The sequence below is a fragment of the Fukomys damarensis genome, unplaced genomic scaffold, assembly GCF_012274545.1.
Source record: "Fukomys damarensis isolate Sample0158 unplaced genomic scaffold, DMR_v1.0_HiC HiC_scaffold_2, whole genome shotgun sequence".
NCBI lineage: Eukaryota > Metazoa > Chordata > Mammalia > Rodentia > Bathyergidae > Fukomys > Fukomys damarensis.
In genome coordinates, this window is record NW_022900914.1 from 21680310 (window position 1) to 21697624 (window position 17315).

The 17315-nt window shown below is 33.9% G+C and overlaps 2 protein-coding genes across 3 annotated transcripts in view; one reads left to right on the plus strand and one right to left on the minus strand.

Annotated features, from left to right (window-relative positions):
• Nucleotides 1-17315, plus strand: part of Eml4 (EMAP like 4) — a 157980-nt gene that overhangs the window by 102862 nt on the left and 37803 nt on the right. For both annotated transcript variants that reach the window (XM_010604928.3, XM_010604929.3), the window contains 5 exons: nt 9480-9603; nt 11616-11765; nt 13001-13070; nt 14267-14377; nt 17149-17244. In XM_010604928.3, coding sequence (XP_010603230.1) covers nt 9480-9603; nt 11616-11765; nt 13001-13070; nt 14267-14377; nt 17149-17244 — 551 coding nt within the window. The remainder of the gene's footprint in view (nt 1-9479; nt 9604-11615; nt 11766-13000; nt 13071-14266; nt 14378-17148; nt 17245-17315) is intronic.
• Nucleotides 1-17315, minus strand: part of LOC104848775 (cytochrome c oxidase subunit 7A-related protein, mitochondrial) — an 84401-nt gene that overhangs the window by 3816 nt on the left and 63270 nt on the right. The window lies entirely within an intron of this gene.

Sequence of the window (17315 nt, forward strand, 5' to 3'; positions counted from 1 at the left end):
AGAGCTGTGGGGAGGCTGAGGCAGGAGGATCACTGTCAAGACCAGCCTGGGCTACATAGTGAGTTCCAGGTCAGTCTCAAATACATAGTGAGACCCTGTCTCAAAAAACAAAACCAAAAAAAAAACAAGTTGGGTTTTTTTATTTTTACTTTATTTATTCATTCATTTATTTTGGTACCAGGGATAGAACTCAGACCCTTGTGCTTACGAGGCAAGCGATGGAACCACTGAGCCAAATCCCCAGCCCACAAGTTAGATTTTTTTATCTGTTCTTTTTTTTTGTTCGTTTTGTTTTGCTTTGGGGACAGGGTCTAACTGTACAGTTCAGGCTGTCCTTGAGCTCACTATGTAGCCTAGGCTGACCTCGAATTTGTGGCAAGCCTCAAGTGCTGGGATTATAACAAGTATTATTGATTGCTTATTTTGTTGGGCCCTGTCCTCAACAGTAAGAGTGATAGCAGTTAGAATGTCAAAACCATGTAGAACATATATTCTGCACAATTGAAACATAACTATGTAAATGAAGCAGATAATAAGTCAGGAGGTGATACATTCTAGGAAAGAATAAGGAGGATAGAGAATTGCCTTTTTACATGGAGTCGTTAGGGAAGGCTTTTTTTTTTTTTTTTTTTTTTTTTTTTTTTTTTTTTGTACTGAGGGTCCAACTGAAGACCTTGTACTTGCAAGGCAGGCACAGTGTCACTGAGCTAAATCCCGGGCCCGGCAAGGCATTTGTGATATCATGAGCTTCCTGAAGGAAGTGAGTGAGGTATGCAGAAATCTGAATAATCATAAATGGAGGAAGCTGAAAAAATACACAAGTCCTGAAGCAGGATCTTTTTTTGCTGTATTAAGGAATAGCAAGTAGGTCATTGATCATAGGATACATTCAGTTTTTTATTTGTTAGCTATTACACTTGCAAAACACAAGTTTATTCCAAGCAGTAGAGGCTTTATTAGGCACTTCACTTAGGAAAACAACAGCAAAGCAGTATAGTAGAGAAGAGCAGTAAACATGAGACACAGGCAAAATGACCTATATGACAAAAGATTGAAGAATTAGACTGGAGTTAGGAGTATAGATTGGGAAAAGCACAAAATTCCACATGCCAAGGGAAATTGTAGAGAGTAGAACTTTGTTCATCTCATAAGTTTTCCCTTTGAGACCTTTAACTTCAGTATTCTCACATCTGGTTAGACTTAGATACTACGAAGGCCTTTTCAGTAACTTCACTAATGTGCTTATAAACCACCTTTTAAAGAGCTCAAATTCAGGTGCTTTGTTCATGCATTATGTTTTCTGATTTCTTTTTTCCAGGTATATTTGGCCATAAATTCAGGGGACATCTGTGTAAACTAAGCATCATATCTGAAAGAATAGCTAAAATTTATCTACAAGGATGTATGACATTTGTTTTCTACTGACCTTACATTATGCTTCACCTACTGAGAAGGGTGCACAGTTTGAAACAAACCAAAACATCAAATTAAACGACAGTCTTTTCTTGTTACTGAGGTGGAATAAAAACTTTGCGGTTTCAGAATTTAGGAAGACAGATGGTTAGTTATGTGGATAGACGGAAAGGAAATACCACATTTCCAAAAGAGATAGGTACTTCATACTAATGTTTAGATACTGGCCCATTTTATAGACGGCATCTGAACTTTATCTGGTTTTTCTCTGTATTTTAAAAAGAGATCCAAAAAGGGAGACCAGTATTACTGAACATTAACTGAGTCCAAAAAAAAAAAAAAAAACCAAAACAACTCAATTACTGGTGTTTTCATTGCTGTTTTTAAAGCTTTCTAGAGCAAAAATCTGTTTATCTTATTATTTGTGGTGAGTAGCAACCTTCTACATTAAGATGTTTAAAGGTTGTAAAAAAATTTTTTGTTAGAAACTCTCCCAACTTCTAAGAATATGTTCTTGACACCTTTTTTCTGTATCTTCAGTTAAGAGGTAAAAAGCCCCAACTGCCTTCCCTGAATGTGAAGAATATGACTTTTCATAATAGAAACATGGGTCTTATGTGTATTTATTGTGGTTAAAGCCTTTTCTATCTGTATTGTGCACAATAAGGCATAATTACGTTAGTGCTAAACTAGAAAATTTTCTGTTCTTCAAGCATGTCAGTTAACTGAGTTTAGGCATCTGTCTTGTAGGGCTGGGGATTTAGCTCAGTGGCACTGTGCCTGCCTTGCAGTTCGACCCCCAGTACCTCCAAAAAAAAAGGAGAAAAGAAATCTGTCTTGTACCATTGGAATGCATTTAGACTCTTAAGTTGTAGTACTAATTCTATAAATTGCTGCTGTTTTTCAGAAGCATTTTTTTAAAAAATTCTAAAATTTGTGATTAGGTTAAGCAGGAAAAAGGTATGATTGATCAGTGACATACATACCAAGATAACTAGGAAAAGACATCATCTATTACATCCTTGAACTATACTTACAGTTGCTTCTCAAAGGAACTGTTTCACCCAAAACATTCTATTGGATTAATTAAAATTATGAAATATCTCAGTCTTTCTAAGAATATATACAAATAATATCATAAGCACCGTATGCTGTACTGACCACCAAAATTTATCACATCTTCACAGTTTGCTTTTATTTGACTTAGGTTTTTTTTATTGTTGTTGTTTTTAAGGATTGAAACATTAAAGTTGAAGCTCTTAGTAATCCTATTTCATCAAGTTTTTTATTCTTTACCCAGGTCTTTCTGATTCTTTTTCTGTCACAGTTAATTGAGACTGCACAGATGGGAGAGAAGTGTTTTGACATCTGAAGTTAATTTTTTGTTGATGGTGGTGGTGGTGGGTTTTTTGTTTTGTTTTGTTTTGCTTTTGTACCAGGGATCGAACTTGGGCCCTTGGACTTGTGAGACAGGCAGCAGAACCACTGAGCCAAATTCCTGGCCCCCCCCTTTTTTTTAATATATTTTAAAAATTACATCCAGCTTGATATACTCAGATAAAATGAAAAGCCTTTTGATTTATTCACTGCTTAAAATACTTTTTCTTGGGGATAGAAATCATGTCAATGATATAAGTAAGTTGTTAAAATATAATCATTTTGCTTAGAGAAGAAAATTTTTTGTAACAACATAGCAAGTCTTAAAAAATTTTTGTGTCTGATGTTGGATTAGGCTGCTTTTCTGTCTTAATTGCTCAAGTAATTTTAATGATGAATTAATTTTAATAATTTTTTATAAAGAAAACAAAATTAGTGGAAGTTTATAGTCAAGAAAGGTTCACTTATTACTAAGTTAGCATATTACTATAAATTAGTGTAAGAGTTATTATTAGCCAGGTGCACAAGACTTGGTTATATTCCTAATGTAAGCTCATAAGGGATCACATACACATCTTTTATGTCTTGATGGTGCTCCCATATAATTAAGAATTCAAGAAAGTTTACCAGTCAATAGAGCTCTACCTTTGGAATAAAGAAAATTAAAATAGCATTTTAATACTAGGTCAATTTTTTTTCAAATCTAACTACATAGTGTTTCACAGATGTTGTAAATAGGGCTTTTAAAAAAATCTGTGGATAAGATGATTAGATGACATTCTTATAAATTCTCTTTCTCATCTAGGAGCTGCATATTATGAGATATTTTTATTAGCGAAACAATTGAGCAGAGATGAAATTTAGATTTTATGGTAGTATAAATCATATTCTCTGTTCAAAGTCCAAACATCTTAACACATTGCATTTTTTCATTGAACTTTTAAAACTGAATTATTACTACAAAATAAATGAGTCATGAATTTGGGCTTGAAATCTTTTGTTTGTAAGAAAATCTTTTTAAGAAAAGGTTTTAGCTGGGCATGGTGGGCTCACCTGTGATACCAGTACTCTAGAATAGCTGTGAATTAAATCCTGCATTATGAAAAAAAGAAGAGAAACTTTTGGGAGAAAGATGCTTTAAACTGTAAGCATTCTAGAATTTCCAGAGGCTTTCTAGATGTACTAGACCCCATTATACAAATAATTACAAATATAGTACAAATCCTTAAGGTTCTGCTGTTGTCTTTGAAAGGCTTTTTCTTTCTTAAATTCTGAAGTCCAGAAATAAAACAGGTCATGAAAAAAAAAGCACAAAGGGAACCGATCTTGGAAGTAGAATATACCCAGTGCCATCTGACTAAATTTTTCTTTTTTAGCTTTTTTTTTTGTTGGTTTTTTGTTTTGTTTTGGTTTTTTTTGGGTACCAAGGATCGAACTTGGGTTCTTGCATTTGTGAGGCAACTGGCAGAACCACTGAGCTAAATCCCTGACCCCTAAAATCTGCTCAGCTAACTTTGGTTTTTGTTTTGTTTGTTTGTTTTTCTAAATTTGTTTTTCACTTTGTTACAATCTGAAAGATTAATGAGCTTTGATAAGCATCTTTTACATAAAAATAATCAGTTATTTATACATGAGCATGAATTATTTGAACAATACTACTTTGCTCAGAACACTTGAGATAACATTTCTAAAAGCATGGGAGTTTTTATTAGAGAGTATGAGAATGACTACAGTTTGGAGCATGCAGGAAATGAGCAGCCCATGGAAGATATTAAAGTAGAAGCGCAAAACCTGAGGAGACTGAAGGGAAAGTTTTGGGAGGTGTAGGCAGAAAGGAAGGTGAAACATCAGATGTTTGCCCAACATTCACTCTTCCCTGGGAGAATAGATGAGAAACCTTATTCTTCTGTGAAATGGCCTACTTTCTAGCTTTTGGTATCCAGAGCTCATACCAGTACTACTTAGGTTATAAGTAAGCTGTTTTTTCAATCACTGGCTTCTCTAAACTAGCCTGAGAATTTCATTACTGTCTAATTAGCTCTGTCCAATAGAATGATAACATATAACACGTCACTTAAATTTTCCTAGTAGCTAAAAATTAAAAAGGACAAAATAGATTGAGTTTAATAATAAATTTAATATAGATAACTAAAATATTATCATTTTGATGTGAAAATAGTATAAACAGTTACTAAAGAGGTATTTTACTCTTTCTTCATATGAATTTTCTTTGGTACCAGGGATCAAACTCGGGACCTTGCACTTGTGAGGCGGGCAGTGGAACCACTGAGCTAAATCCCTGGCCCATCTGCTGTGCATTTTACACTCCCAGCACATCTCAGTTCAACTACCACATTGCTGGTGTTCATTGGCTATCATTTTGGATAGTGCAGGCCTACAAGACAGTTATAGAGGGAAATGTTTCCAAAATTCTAAATGATGAACAAAAATTTGGAACCCAAACTAAAAATTTATTTAACTTTCTACCTTTATTTCCCCTTTTCTGAAATGTGAGAGGTTGGACTAAGCATTCCATGTGTCTAGAAAATGAACTAAATCAACACTATCCTACAGAATTTTTTATAGTTATTCACTACTTTATCACTGTCAGATTCAATTCAGAATATATATTTTGAACTCTAGTAAGTACTAGAGTTGAGATTCAAACCAAGGTCTATATCAAAAAGCTTTTGTTTTCCCCACTTCCTCTAAATCTCAGGAGTTTTTCCATCTCAAGGAAGGAGAGAATTAATCACATTTACACAGCAGCTTCATTATTGAATATAATAGCCCTACATTGATTACTCTCATGAGGTAGATAGTTTAATGATTTATTTTCCTCATTCTCTTCCTGGGCCACAAGACTTTGTATTAATGTTACTGATCTCAAAGTCTGCTTTGACCAATCCCACGATTTTCCTTTTCCTTTGACTTTCCTGTTAGTTTACAGTTAGCACAGTTAGAAAGTAGTTTTGGAGTAATTCAAACAGACTGACTCCAAGTCCTTCAACTATAAGAAGCCTCAGATTTCAAGAAATAATTTGTAGTGAGAAAGACAGTAAATGGGTATTTTACCTAATGCCCAAGGTAAAGACTGTCTTCTGAAAGAGGAGGCTGCCAACTGGTGACTTGTGTAGTAGGCAGATCAAAAGGACATCTTCACACTATTTTCCCTCTTTTTGGTCAAAAGAGTAAATACCTTAAAATTGGGAGATTTTACAATAAATTATAGATTTTCAATTTTTCTTAAAAAAATGAAAACAACTGGGTTTGCTGGCACATGTCTATAATTCCAGTTACTAGGGAAGCCGAGTAGTTTGAGCCCAGTTTGAGCCCAGCTTAGGCAAATTAACAAGGTCCTGTCTCAAAATAAAAAAAAGAAATAAAAGGCTGATAGTGCAGTTCAAGTGGTAAAGCACTTGTGTAGAGTGTGTCAGATCATGGGTTTAATCGCCAGTACAAAGGAGAAAGGGGAGGGAGGGCTAGGGATATAGCTCAGTGGTGCCTCACCTGCCTGGCAAGCTCAAGGTTCTGAGGTACAAAGAAGGAGGAGGAGGAGGAGAAAAAAAAGATAAAGGAAAAAGGGGAGGGGGAAAGTGCCTGTAAACTGAATTCACATCCCTTATGAATTGTCTAGTTGCTGCTTTCCTGAGATGGTGTATGAAGTATGCCTTTGCTCCTATCCCCAGCGTGCACCTCTGATCACAGATTCTGGGAGAAATTTCAAAGGCATTTTTTCACAAAGTTGTGATCTTAAAAAACAGAGGGGGTTTATACAACAAATCAGCACCTGTAGGAGAGTAAACTTACAAAAGGAGAAGGAGATACAGATAAGGATGGTTATAGAAGGGAGATAGTTGCAGCTGGTGGTCATTTAGTTACCGTCAAAGGCCAGCTATGCTAAAAATCATCCGGAAGCATAGCCCACTCTTAGATTCAGAAGTAGTAAAGACATACATCATGTGATCTTCAGACCATAGTGTGGGAGGTCTTAGCTTGTCCTTAGATCAAACCTGAGGCTGAGCCCACTGTAATAATAATAAAAATAACTTGAACTTCTCACCCATAACAAGCACAATTTTTTAATCTGATTTTCAAGAAGTCCTTGCAGACATTTATCAAGTAATATATCTTTTCTTCCATGGTTTGCTTTATATAAATTACTGAATTAGGGATTACTGGATTACATGTTCTCCTTAGCTCGGTCATTATTAGAAATTTTAGTATATTGTCCTCTTGTTGCTTGCTGGTCACATTTTCAGTCTGGTTCACTCTTATTTTCATTTCATGTCAGACAAGTTGACAAGTGCCAGACTTTCTTATGCCTTTGTACTCCGTCCCTTTCTTTTTTCCTTTCAATTCTTTTGTAACTATCAACATTTACAAAACCTATCTGCCTTGCCATTGGAATGGCAGGGGCAGGAATGAATGGGTTTGTTTGTGTTTTTTATAACTTGAAGGAATAAGAAACAATCTCATTTGTTTGTGAGGAGCTATCTTCTTTTGTAAGCAGTGTATAATATTGATTCGATGATTGAGTTTTTAAATGTAATTCTAGATTGTTGAAGACTTTATTAAATTAAATAATTGTTGATTTATACGCTGCTAACAAGATAACTTTTTAAGGATGAGTATGTAGCTCAGTGGTAGAATCTTGTCTGCCATGTATGAGGTCCTGGGTTCTATTCCTATGACCACAAGAGAAAAAAAAAATACTAGCACTTTTTCTGTTTTTCTTTTTCCTAGCAAGACCTTGGAAATGTCAATGTGTTAAATTGAATTTTGTTGTGTAGAGTGGACATAGACTGATTGTAGACACAATTGTGAAGTGAATAAAGTCAGCCCTCTTTGCCTCCTGTCTGTTACATAGTCTTTTTCCTCATTCTAACTGTTGAGGGTGTTTGAGTCCTTTCTTAATGGTATATTCTGAGGTCAAGTTTTTGGCTTTTAGTATGGTAAGAACACCTAAACATGAGATGTACCTTTTAACATTTTAAGAGCGATACATTATTGTTAACTATAGATATAATGTTGTACAATAGATCTTTGAGATTTATTTTGCTTGACTGAAACTTTATACCTGCTGGTTAAGAATTTCTCATTTCCCTCCTCTGTTAGTCTTTGTTAACCAGCATTCTCCAATTCTATGAATTTGGCTATTTAGATACCCCATATAAGTAGAATCCTGCAGTATTTCTGACTGGCTTATTTCAATTAGCAAAATGTCTTTAGGATGCATTTATATTGTTATATGTTGTGAAATTTCCTGCTTTTTAAAGGCCAGATTATGTTCCACTATATGTATGTCCCATTTTGTTTTCCATTCATCTGTCAGTGGACAGTTAGTTGTTTCTTCACCTTGGCTATAGTGCTGCTATGAACCTGAAAGTGTTAATGTCTCTTATAAGTAATAGAGGAGAGATGACAGAAAGCTAGGAAATAGTTTAGAGGTTGAGAAGGGGAGGAAGACACGAATGGAAAGGAAAATAATCAAAATATGTCGTATGTATGTACCAGTATACCAAAATGAATCTCATTCTATATTACTAATATCCATTAATAACAAAAATTCTGATTTCAGTTCTTTTGGAAATATACCCAGTAGTGGGATTGCTAGATGATGTGGTAGTTCTATTTTTATTTTTCGAAGAACCTCCATCCTATTTTCTGTAGTGACAACACCATTTTGCATTCCTACCAGCAGTGAGCAAGAGTTGAAATTTCTCCAGATCCTCAGCAGCACTTGTTTTTTGGTTTTTTGATAACTGCTATTCTGACAGGTGTGAAGTGATACTTTATTGTGGTTTTGATTTGCATTCCCTTGGTGATTACGGATTTTGAACATTTTTATAAAAACTTTTTTGCCATTTTTATGCATTCTTTGGAAAAATACTTATCCAAGTACTTACCCCATCAGTTTTTTGTTTGTTTGTTTTGGGTTTTTTGTTTTGTTTTTTGAGACAGGGTCTCACTGTGTAGTTGAGACTGACTGGAACTCACACTGATCCTCCTGCCTCAGCCTCCCAAGTGCTGGGATTATAGGCGTGCACCACCACGCCTGGCCCATCAGTTATTTAATGATTTGAGTTGTAGGCATTCCTTATGTATTGGAGATTAACCCCTTACTACAGACATTTTGAAAATATTTTCTGCTGTTCTCTAGGTTACCTTTTTACTCTGTTGTTTGTTTCTTTTGCTGTGTAAAAGCTTTTTAGTTTGTGCAGTCATATTTGTTATGTGCTGAGCATAAAAACATAAACATATGTTGAGCAAGTAAAGTGGTAAGCATGGTTATCTATTCAAGTAATTTTACTCTTCTTTCAGTGGTTACAGAGAGTTCCATCACCAAATTATTTTATTTAAAAAAATTTTTCTACCTCTACCTTTCTGGCCTTTTAAAAAAAAAAAAGTGTTGATTTTGATAATTAGTTTTAATTGCAGAAATTACTATTTTGAGTTAAGGAAATGACTGGTGATTGTTTTTTCTCCTTCAGTGTTTTGGACTAGATCTTTATAGTATCACTTTGTTTGGTATGTGCTATATAATAAATATATAAGAAAACCAACAACATAAAATGAGAACAGAACTTTGAAGTAGCTATTTTGTCTTGTTTTTATCACATTAATGATTGACTTTTCTATTATATGGGAAATATATGTGACCTAATTTTTGTCTTGTGTTTCAACAGAAGGTGATTATATTAAAATGTTTATGCGAGGTCGGCCAATTACAATGTTTATTCCTTCTGATGTTGACAACTATGATGACATCAGAACAGAGCTGCCTCCCGAGAAGCTCAAACTGGAGTGGGTGTATCCTTTACTGCCATAAGAGCAAATGTATTGGCTTGATCTCTAGTCTAAGAACAATTAGCTTGCCTAATCTATTAAAGTTATCTTTATACCAAAAGTAAAAGGAAACATCATCTCTTAAGTCTTCCACATATTGTGTGTATTTTGCTATTAGCAATTTAAAGTCATGAAATTAATTCCAAAAGGGGAAGAGGTATTCCAGCAGTTTGCAGCAGATTCTGGTGGTATGGTAGAAAAGGCACTGAACTGGAATTAAAGCACTTGTGTTTCAGTTTTGACTACCACTTACCCCTCTATGAACTTCTAATTTTCTTCATTGATGAAAGAGGTTAGAAGATCCCTACCTCACAAGGGTATTGTTCAAATTTAATAAGAAAACATTGGTTAAGCATTTTACAAGCTGTGGAACTATGTGTGATAACACATTTTATTAACAGATTAAATTAAGGTTTCTTTTATTATTTTTTATCTTTATAAAGCAGAAAAAGTACTTTATTATAAAGTAGGTAACCAAATACCATGATGAAAGTGAAAATCCTAAAAGCTAGCATTTTTAATGTTTCAGAATATATAGTTTGAAAGTCAACTAGAAAAATCATAATAACTAGGGAATTTTACGTCTTGAACAGATGAAGAAGTTAAGATATTAAAGCGAAATTACTGATTCAGGTAATACAAGAAAATAATTCAGACATCCCAAACTTAGATTCACTTCATTTCTAACCACATCACTTGAGCAACAAGATTTGTTTTAATTCCAAAATTATTCTCTGCAGAATGTTTTCTTTAAAATTACTAAATCAGAGTTTTCCTGATATCACTTGGAAATTCTCACATCTCTTAGAACCTCTTCAGGAACTCAGTAAAGCAGAAAACAGTTAATAGTATGAATTCTGCCTGTACTTCCATTCTCCTACATTTCCTCCTCAACCCCCTGAATTCCTTTTGTTACAACTTCTTTTATTTTATTTTAAACTTTTTTCTGTTACAGGGAATCGAACTTAGTATCTTGCACCTGTGAGGCAGGTGTGGCACCACTGAGCTATATCCCTGGCCCATGTTCCAACTTTTTTTTTGGTACTGAGTTTCAAACTCAGGACCTCACACTTGCCGGGCAGGCGCTGTGCTGATGTTACAACTTCTTTTTATTTTTTAAATTTTACTTATTAATTTTATTTATTTATTTTTGATGCGGGGGATTGAACTCGGGTCCTCGCACTTGTGAGTCAAGCAGCAGCATCACTGAGCTAAACTCCTGTCCTTGTTAAACTTCTTTTTGATTAAGCATTGCACCTACTAATCCATGCCTGACTATACCATATTCATAATTTTAGATTCTGCATAAATGTCACTTTTTCACATGATCCATCTTTTGCTTCCTCCTATTCTCTATAATTGGTCTTCTATTTATGCTTTATCCTGACTTCCTGTAATTTTTCTTTCCATGTTTATAATTTTATATTTGGTGATGATTTCTGTTTTCCAGAGCATAAACTCCAAAGACATAACTTTGTTCAAATCTGTATGTTTAGCATAGTGTGATGACACATATCTATCACCCCAGCACTTGGGAGGCTAAGGCAGAAAGATAATGAGTTTTAGGCTAGTCTGGACACCATAGAGAGTTCAAGGCCATCTGGACTATATAGCAAAATACTTCCTTTTTTTAAAAAATAAAAACTGTATGTTCAACATTGTACCTAATACATCCCAGGCACTCAATACATAATGAAAGAGGAAACTCAGACTTAAGCAGTAAATAAATCAAGGCTGTGCGAAGGTAATGACAGAATGTGACTTTTCTAGTTCTAGTCCAGTCCTCTGTTCATTATATCTTCTCCATTTCCTAAACCCCCTTGAAAAAAATTTGTTCAGTACCTTAAATACTGTGTTTGTTTGTTTGTTTGTTTGTTTTGTTTTGTTTTTTGGTATTGGGGATCGAACTCAAGTCCTTGTGCTTGCGAGGCAGAAATACTGTATTTTTTAAAAACCTTGACTCTTCATCTTTTAAGATATGGTTATCGAGGCAAGGATTGTCGAGCTAATGTTTACCTTCTTCCTACGGGGGAAATAGTTTATTTCATTGCATCAATCGTAGTACTATTTAATTATGAGGAGAGAACACAGCGACACTACCTGGGTCACACAGACTGCGTGAAATGGTTGGTATCATTTAACATTTGTCACTTTTCTTTTGTGCTCTCATTTTGTTGAATTTGGGTTGTGTTAAAAATTTCTTGTGGAGAGCTCAGATTGTAAACATATTATGGGTATTATGTAAATACATATTGAAATGAAAAAATAACTTAGACTCCTTAAATGTGGTCCATATATCAGCTGCAATAAAATACACCAAATAACTCTTCAAGTTGAAATTTCTGCTTTCTCCAATCCTTTTAACCCTTTTCTTCAGGTCTGTATTTCATATATGTGGGACAGACTACATATTTACAGATTTCGTCTTTTTTTGCTTAAAAATCATTATTTTCCAACATGTGTTTTAAGAGCTTTGCTCCTTTGTGACTATACTATTCTGACAACTATAGACAAAAACTAGCATATAATGATTAGGATATTATGTAAATATTGTTGAACTTTTAAGAATATTGAAAATGTTTTATTTTCACTGTACAATAATATATGTAGAAGGTGGGCATGGTGGCTCATGCCTGTAATTCCAGCACTTGGGAGGCTGAGGCAGGAGGATCGCTGTGAGTTCGAGGTCAGTCTCACTACATAGTGAGACCCTGTCTCAAAAAAAACAAAAAAAAATTAATAATAATATGTAAAAAATTATTGGAATGTTGATACAGTAAAGGTTAGAAACAACCTGTCATTCAGTCAAAGGCTAGTGAGGTCGTGGTATAGGTTACCAGCTGTAAAAAAGAATGAGGAAATATTGTACATATTAGTATGGAAAGGTCCCTAAAATATACTTCCAGGTACAAATATTAAAGAGAAAGAGAATATGCATATGTTCTACCACTTGTGTGAAAAGGAAATGGAAGCCAGGTACGGTGCCACATGCCTGTAATTCAAGTCAAGAGTTGAACCCAATCTGAACATCACAGTGATGTAGTGTCTCCAAAATAGAGAGAGAGATGGAAAATATTCTTCTTGGCTTCCACAAATGTAAAACTTTTCTAGAATTAATAATAAGAAACTAATTACAGTGGATAATGTTCTAGTAGGATAATGTTCAACTTAGCAAAATTATATAGCTGAAAACTTAGAAATCTTCAGATAATTGATGTTTATTTTTCTAAAAAAATAAAATAGGTCAGAGTGAGTTTTATTATGACTAAAAATTGTTTGGAAAAATTGTTGATACACGGGTACATTTCTGCCATTTCACATTTCCTGTATTTTTAAAATGATTGTTAATACTGCTTTTTAGCCTTGCTATACATCCTGACAAAATTAGGATCGCAACTGGACAGATAGCTGGAGTGGATAAAGATGGAAGGGTGAGCAGCAGTTTTATGCATTCTATACCTAGTGATAATGCTGTTAGACTACACTTGATTGTGATTTTTTTTAACCACAACTTATTTTAAAATTTACTGAAGGAAATTTAGTATAAGCAGGGGAAAAAATATCTTAGAATGTTAGAATGTTTCAAAAGAGAATCATACTACTGAAATACTTCTTTTCTAAATAATAGGTATTCTCCCTATTATAAACTACTGATAAAAATGAAAGAACCAATATATGCTTTTTAGATTTTTCTTGATGCAGAATGTTGCCACTGTTTCTTAGAGGTACTACAGTGGCTGTTAGTTGATAGAACCTCTTGAGTTTATATATAAGAAGAGCCGAAAGTGTTTCGCTTATTTAATGTTATTAAATTGGTTTATATAACATTTCTTATTTCTAAGGTTAGCAGTGAATACTTTTAACTGATTATCGTGTGTGACTATACTCATGACATCTCTGGGTTCACTTTCTTTAAAGAAAAGGAGTATCTGGGATAGGTTTATATCAGATGGCTTTGAAGATATTTCCAGTTCTCAATATTCTATTTAAGAACTGTTTACTTAAGCAGCTTACTGGACACTGACTTTTTTTAAGTTATTATTTTCTCAAAGATAAAGTAATGCTAACAGCAAAATATCCAAGCCTCTGACACTGAAAGACCACTTGAACCTACAAGTTTGAGACCAGCCTAGCCAATTCAGCAACACCCCATCTCAGAACAAAGCCAAAAATGGGGGCAAAGTATTTAGTGCAGATGTGCCTGGATTAGAATTCTGACACTCCCCTTTAATAGCTGTATTTAAATCAAGTTATTTAAATCTCTATGGCAGTATCCTCATTTATTAAATGGTTATTATAATACCACCTGTTCATAAAAGTATGAGGCTTAAATGATTTCATATTATACGTGCTGCTTGTCATACCTAAAAGAGTACATAAAACTTAGTACATATTCAAATAATTTGCTATTATTACTTGGTTATTTCCTTATTTTCATGGTATGAGAAGAAAAAGAACCTATTCAGGATTTGTGGGAGCATGTCTAAATCTGGTAGTTAATTTTTCACTAAATGTTTTTCTATCCCTATTGCTATTTAAAGATGACAGATAGTTCCATATGGTAGTGGAATTATGTATTTACATCCATCTGGATACCAGTTATTCCCACTACCTTGTGTTTTTGCAGCCTCTACAACCCCATGTCCGAGTGTGGGATTCAGTTAGTCTCTCCACACTGCAAATTATTGGACTTGGAACTTTTGAGCGTGGAGTAGGATGCCTGGATTTTTCAAAAGCAGTAAGTAACAATTTTTAAAGACATAAACCCCCTGATCAAAGAAGCAGAAAAGAAATTAACCTCAATTTTGTGTGTGTCCATTGACAAATGAGATGTTGGGCCAGGGATTTAGTTCAGTGGTACTGCACCTGCCTTGCAAGAGCAAGGTCCTGAGTTTGATCCCCGGTACCAAAAAAAGAGAGAGAGATGTTAGCTGCTCTTAACATTAGCTGTTGCTAAATAGCTATTATTATACCCCGGGTACTAAATTTGATTTAGATGGGATCAAAATATCAAACTTAGACTTAATTTTGTTCTGTCTTGAGACACAGGATTCCAGTATAGTAGAAGGAAATGGCTGGTTATGTACAAATCATAGTCCATATTGAAATAAGCAGTATAACATGGTTTAACTTCAGCTTGAATTATAGATATATTTTATTAAAATTCAGACATTTAAAAAAATTTGGCTTTTCACAGTATCACATTGGAACAAAGGAAACAAACCTTTGTATTCCCTAAAATCATGAATTTTCAACTGATGACTGTGCCTTAAATTTTATCTAGCAGTGTCATCTAAAACTTGAAGCTTTATAATAAAAGCAAAGAAATTGAATTAAATGTGTCTCAAATGATTACAATAGGATGGGTTGTTTGCCCGTTTTATCCTCTTCTACCATGTTAAAACTTCTCTCTTTCTCTCCTTCCTGCTCCATAGCAGTGAACTTAAATGTTCCTTAATTTTGTTTCACTCTGCAATAAGGAATAACCAGGAATCTGTCTTCACTTTGGTCTTGATTATCTTTCTTGTCAGTTTTTTAAAAATCATACCAGTTTTGATTTAGAAGAGGTTAGGATGGCTTCTATCTCACCATGTCTAAAGTCTGCATTTTAACCTCAGATATTTATGTCCTTCCAAAGTTAACTTCATAATATGGACCAGTTCACTGTTCTGATTCTAAACCACCGACTGGCTGATCTGCCTCTTTCAAGAAGAATGAGTTCAAAGCCCTCTTTTGATATTCATGTTATTCTTACTTTTATATATTTGAAAGAAAATCATTCATATCTGAAATTTTCTTCTGTGATTTCTAAATTCCCAAGTAAACACTGGCCTTGTCAAAATAATGAAAATTATCACATACTGCAATAAATTTGGAAAATTCATTTATGGACAGTTTATTATCACCGTATTATTTATCCATTGCTACCTAACAAATTTGTAAAGAATGTGTATTTGGTTGTTCTGAAAGATGGAAGACATAAATATGTGTGTCTTCTAATGAGAAAAATATGATGGAGAATAAAAATTTGATCATATATGAAAAAAAACTTGAAGCTTTGTTCTCAGGGAAAAATACAGTGAGTCCAGATGTTGTTCAGAGCATTTTATTTTTTATTTGTATGTAATTATTTTTATAAAGTACTCACTCAGGGGATATTATTGTAGGATTTGTGTTTTTAAATTTCAAATTTAAATCCTTCTGGGGCAACCCATCTCTGGTCTCCCTTCTGTCACTTACACAGAAGCTATCTTTCTCTTAAGAAATTTTAAACATTTTTAAAAATGTTTTTTATTTATATTTACTTCTAGATTTTATTGGGCCTCATGCTTCAGAATATATTTGTGTATTTATAGTATCTCTTTAGTTCTTAGCTACCAATTCTGAATTATGGGAGTTTTTGTAGGACATGGAAGAAGGGACAAATAAATTTGAGTGAATGAGGAATTTTGCTGGCTTGAAAACACTGAATGTCCAGGGTTAAACAAAGAATTAGGAAAAAAATGAATTTACAAAAGAAAGGGACAAAAAGAAACTGCTGTTACCACTTTTTCCCCATAATAGCTCTATAGTAGAAACTAGTGTCCTGTTATTGATACCATTATTGCTGTATTAAAACTATCATGGGTTGCACCATACTCTGACTTTTCCTAATATAGAAAATCGTTCCAATACTAGCTAAGAGAAAGAGTGTGCTCTGCTCTTCCTCAGGACCTCTCACCATAAATGGTACTAGAGAAAAATGTTTAATATCATCTATAGTTCTATTTCTTGAACTGAGAAACTGAGAAATTATGTGAATGAGAATGATTCCAGGAAAATACATAGAATTCAGTTCTGTTTTTATCTTACTTATTCGTGTTATTATATGCCAGATGTCACAAAAATCTGAAATCAGCAAACTTTAAAATGGCCATTAATTTTATCTTATCCCATCAAATTATCATCAGGAGAAAATTTATTAAATTATGCATATTTTCCCAACCTATGTCATGGGAAAAACATCTTGAATATTCTAATAGCAAGAAGGAAGCAAAAGATGTGGAGGAACTAGGATATCTTCAAAACTAATTGCAAGTGCAAATAAAAGTGACTATATGGCAAGTGGAAATCAACACAGAGAGGGTAAAAATTAAAAAGAGAAATAAAGTGGAGGGCCGCTGCAAAATCCTGAGTTTAATCCCAATACCAGAAAACAAACAACAACCAAAAAAAAAAGATTTAAAGAATCTGTATACAGTATTTCTGAAGCAAATGTAGCTAGCTAGTATATTTTTTATGTTTCAAAGAACAACAAGCTTAAAAGAGTTTGGATTGCCTTATTATTGCCAGGTTTTTTGTGTTCCCCCATTCCCAACCGTAGATGGGACTCAGAACCCTGTGCCAAGCAGGTGCAGTGCCACTTCACTAAATCACCATTATTGCCAGTTTTAATAATAAGGTATTTCTTTAAAAGCCAATGTTACATAACCAGGAATTATTAAATGCCTTTAATTCCCTTTTCTTTAGGATTCAGGTATTCATTTATGTGTTATTGATGACTCCAATGACCATATGCTTACTGTGTGGGACTGGCAGAAAAAATCAAAAGGAGCAGAAATAAAGGTAAGTCAAAACCATTTTTAATAGGCTGTTTCTTTTATGGTACTTTTTTTTTTTTTTTTTTTTTTTTTTTT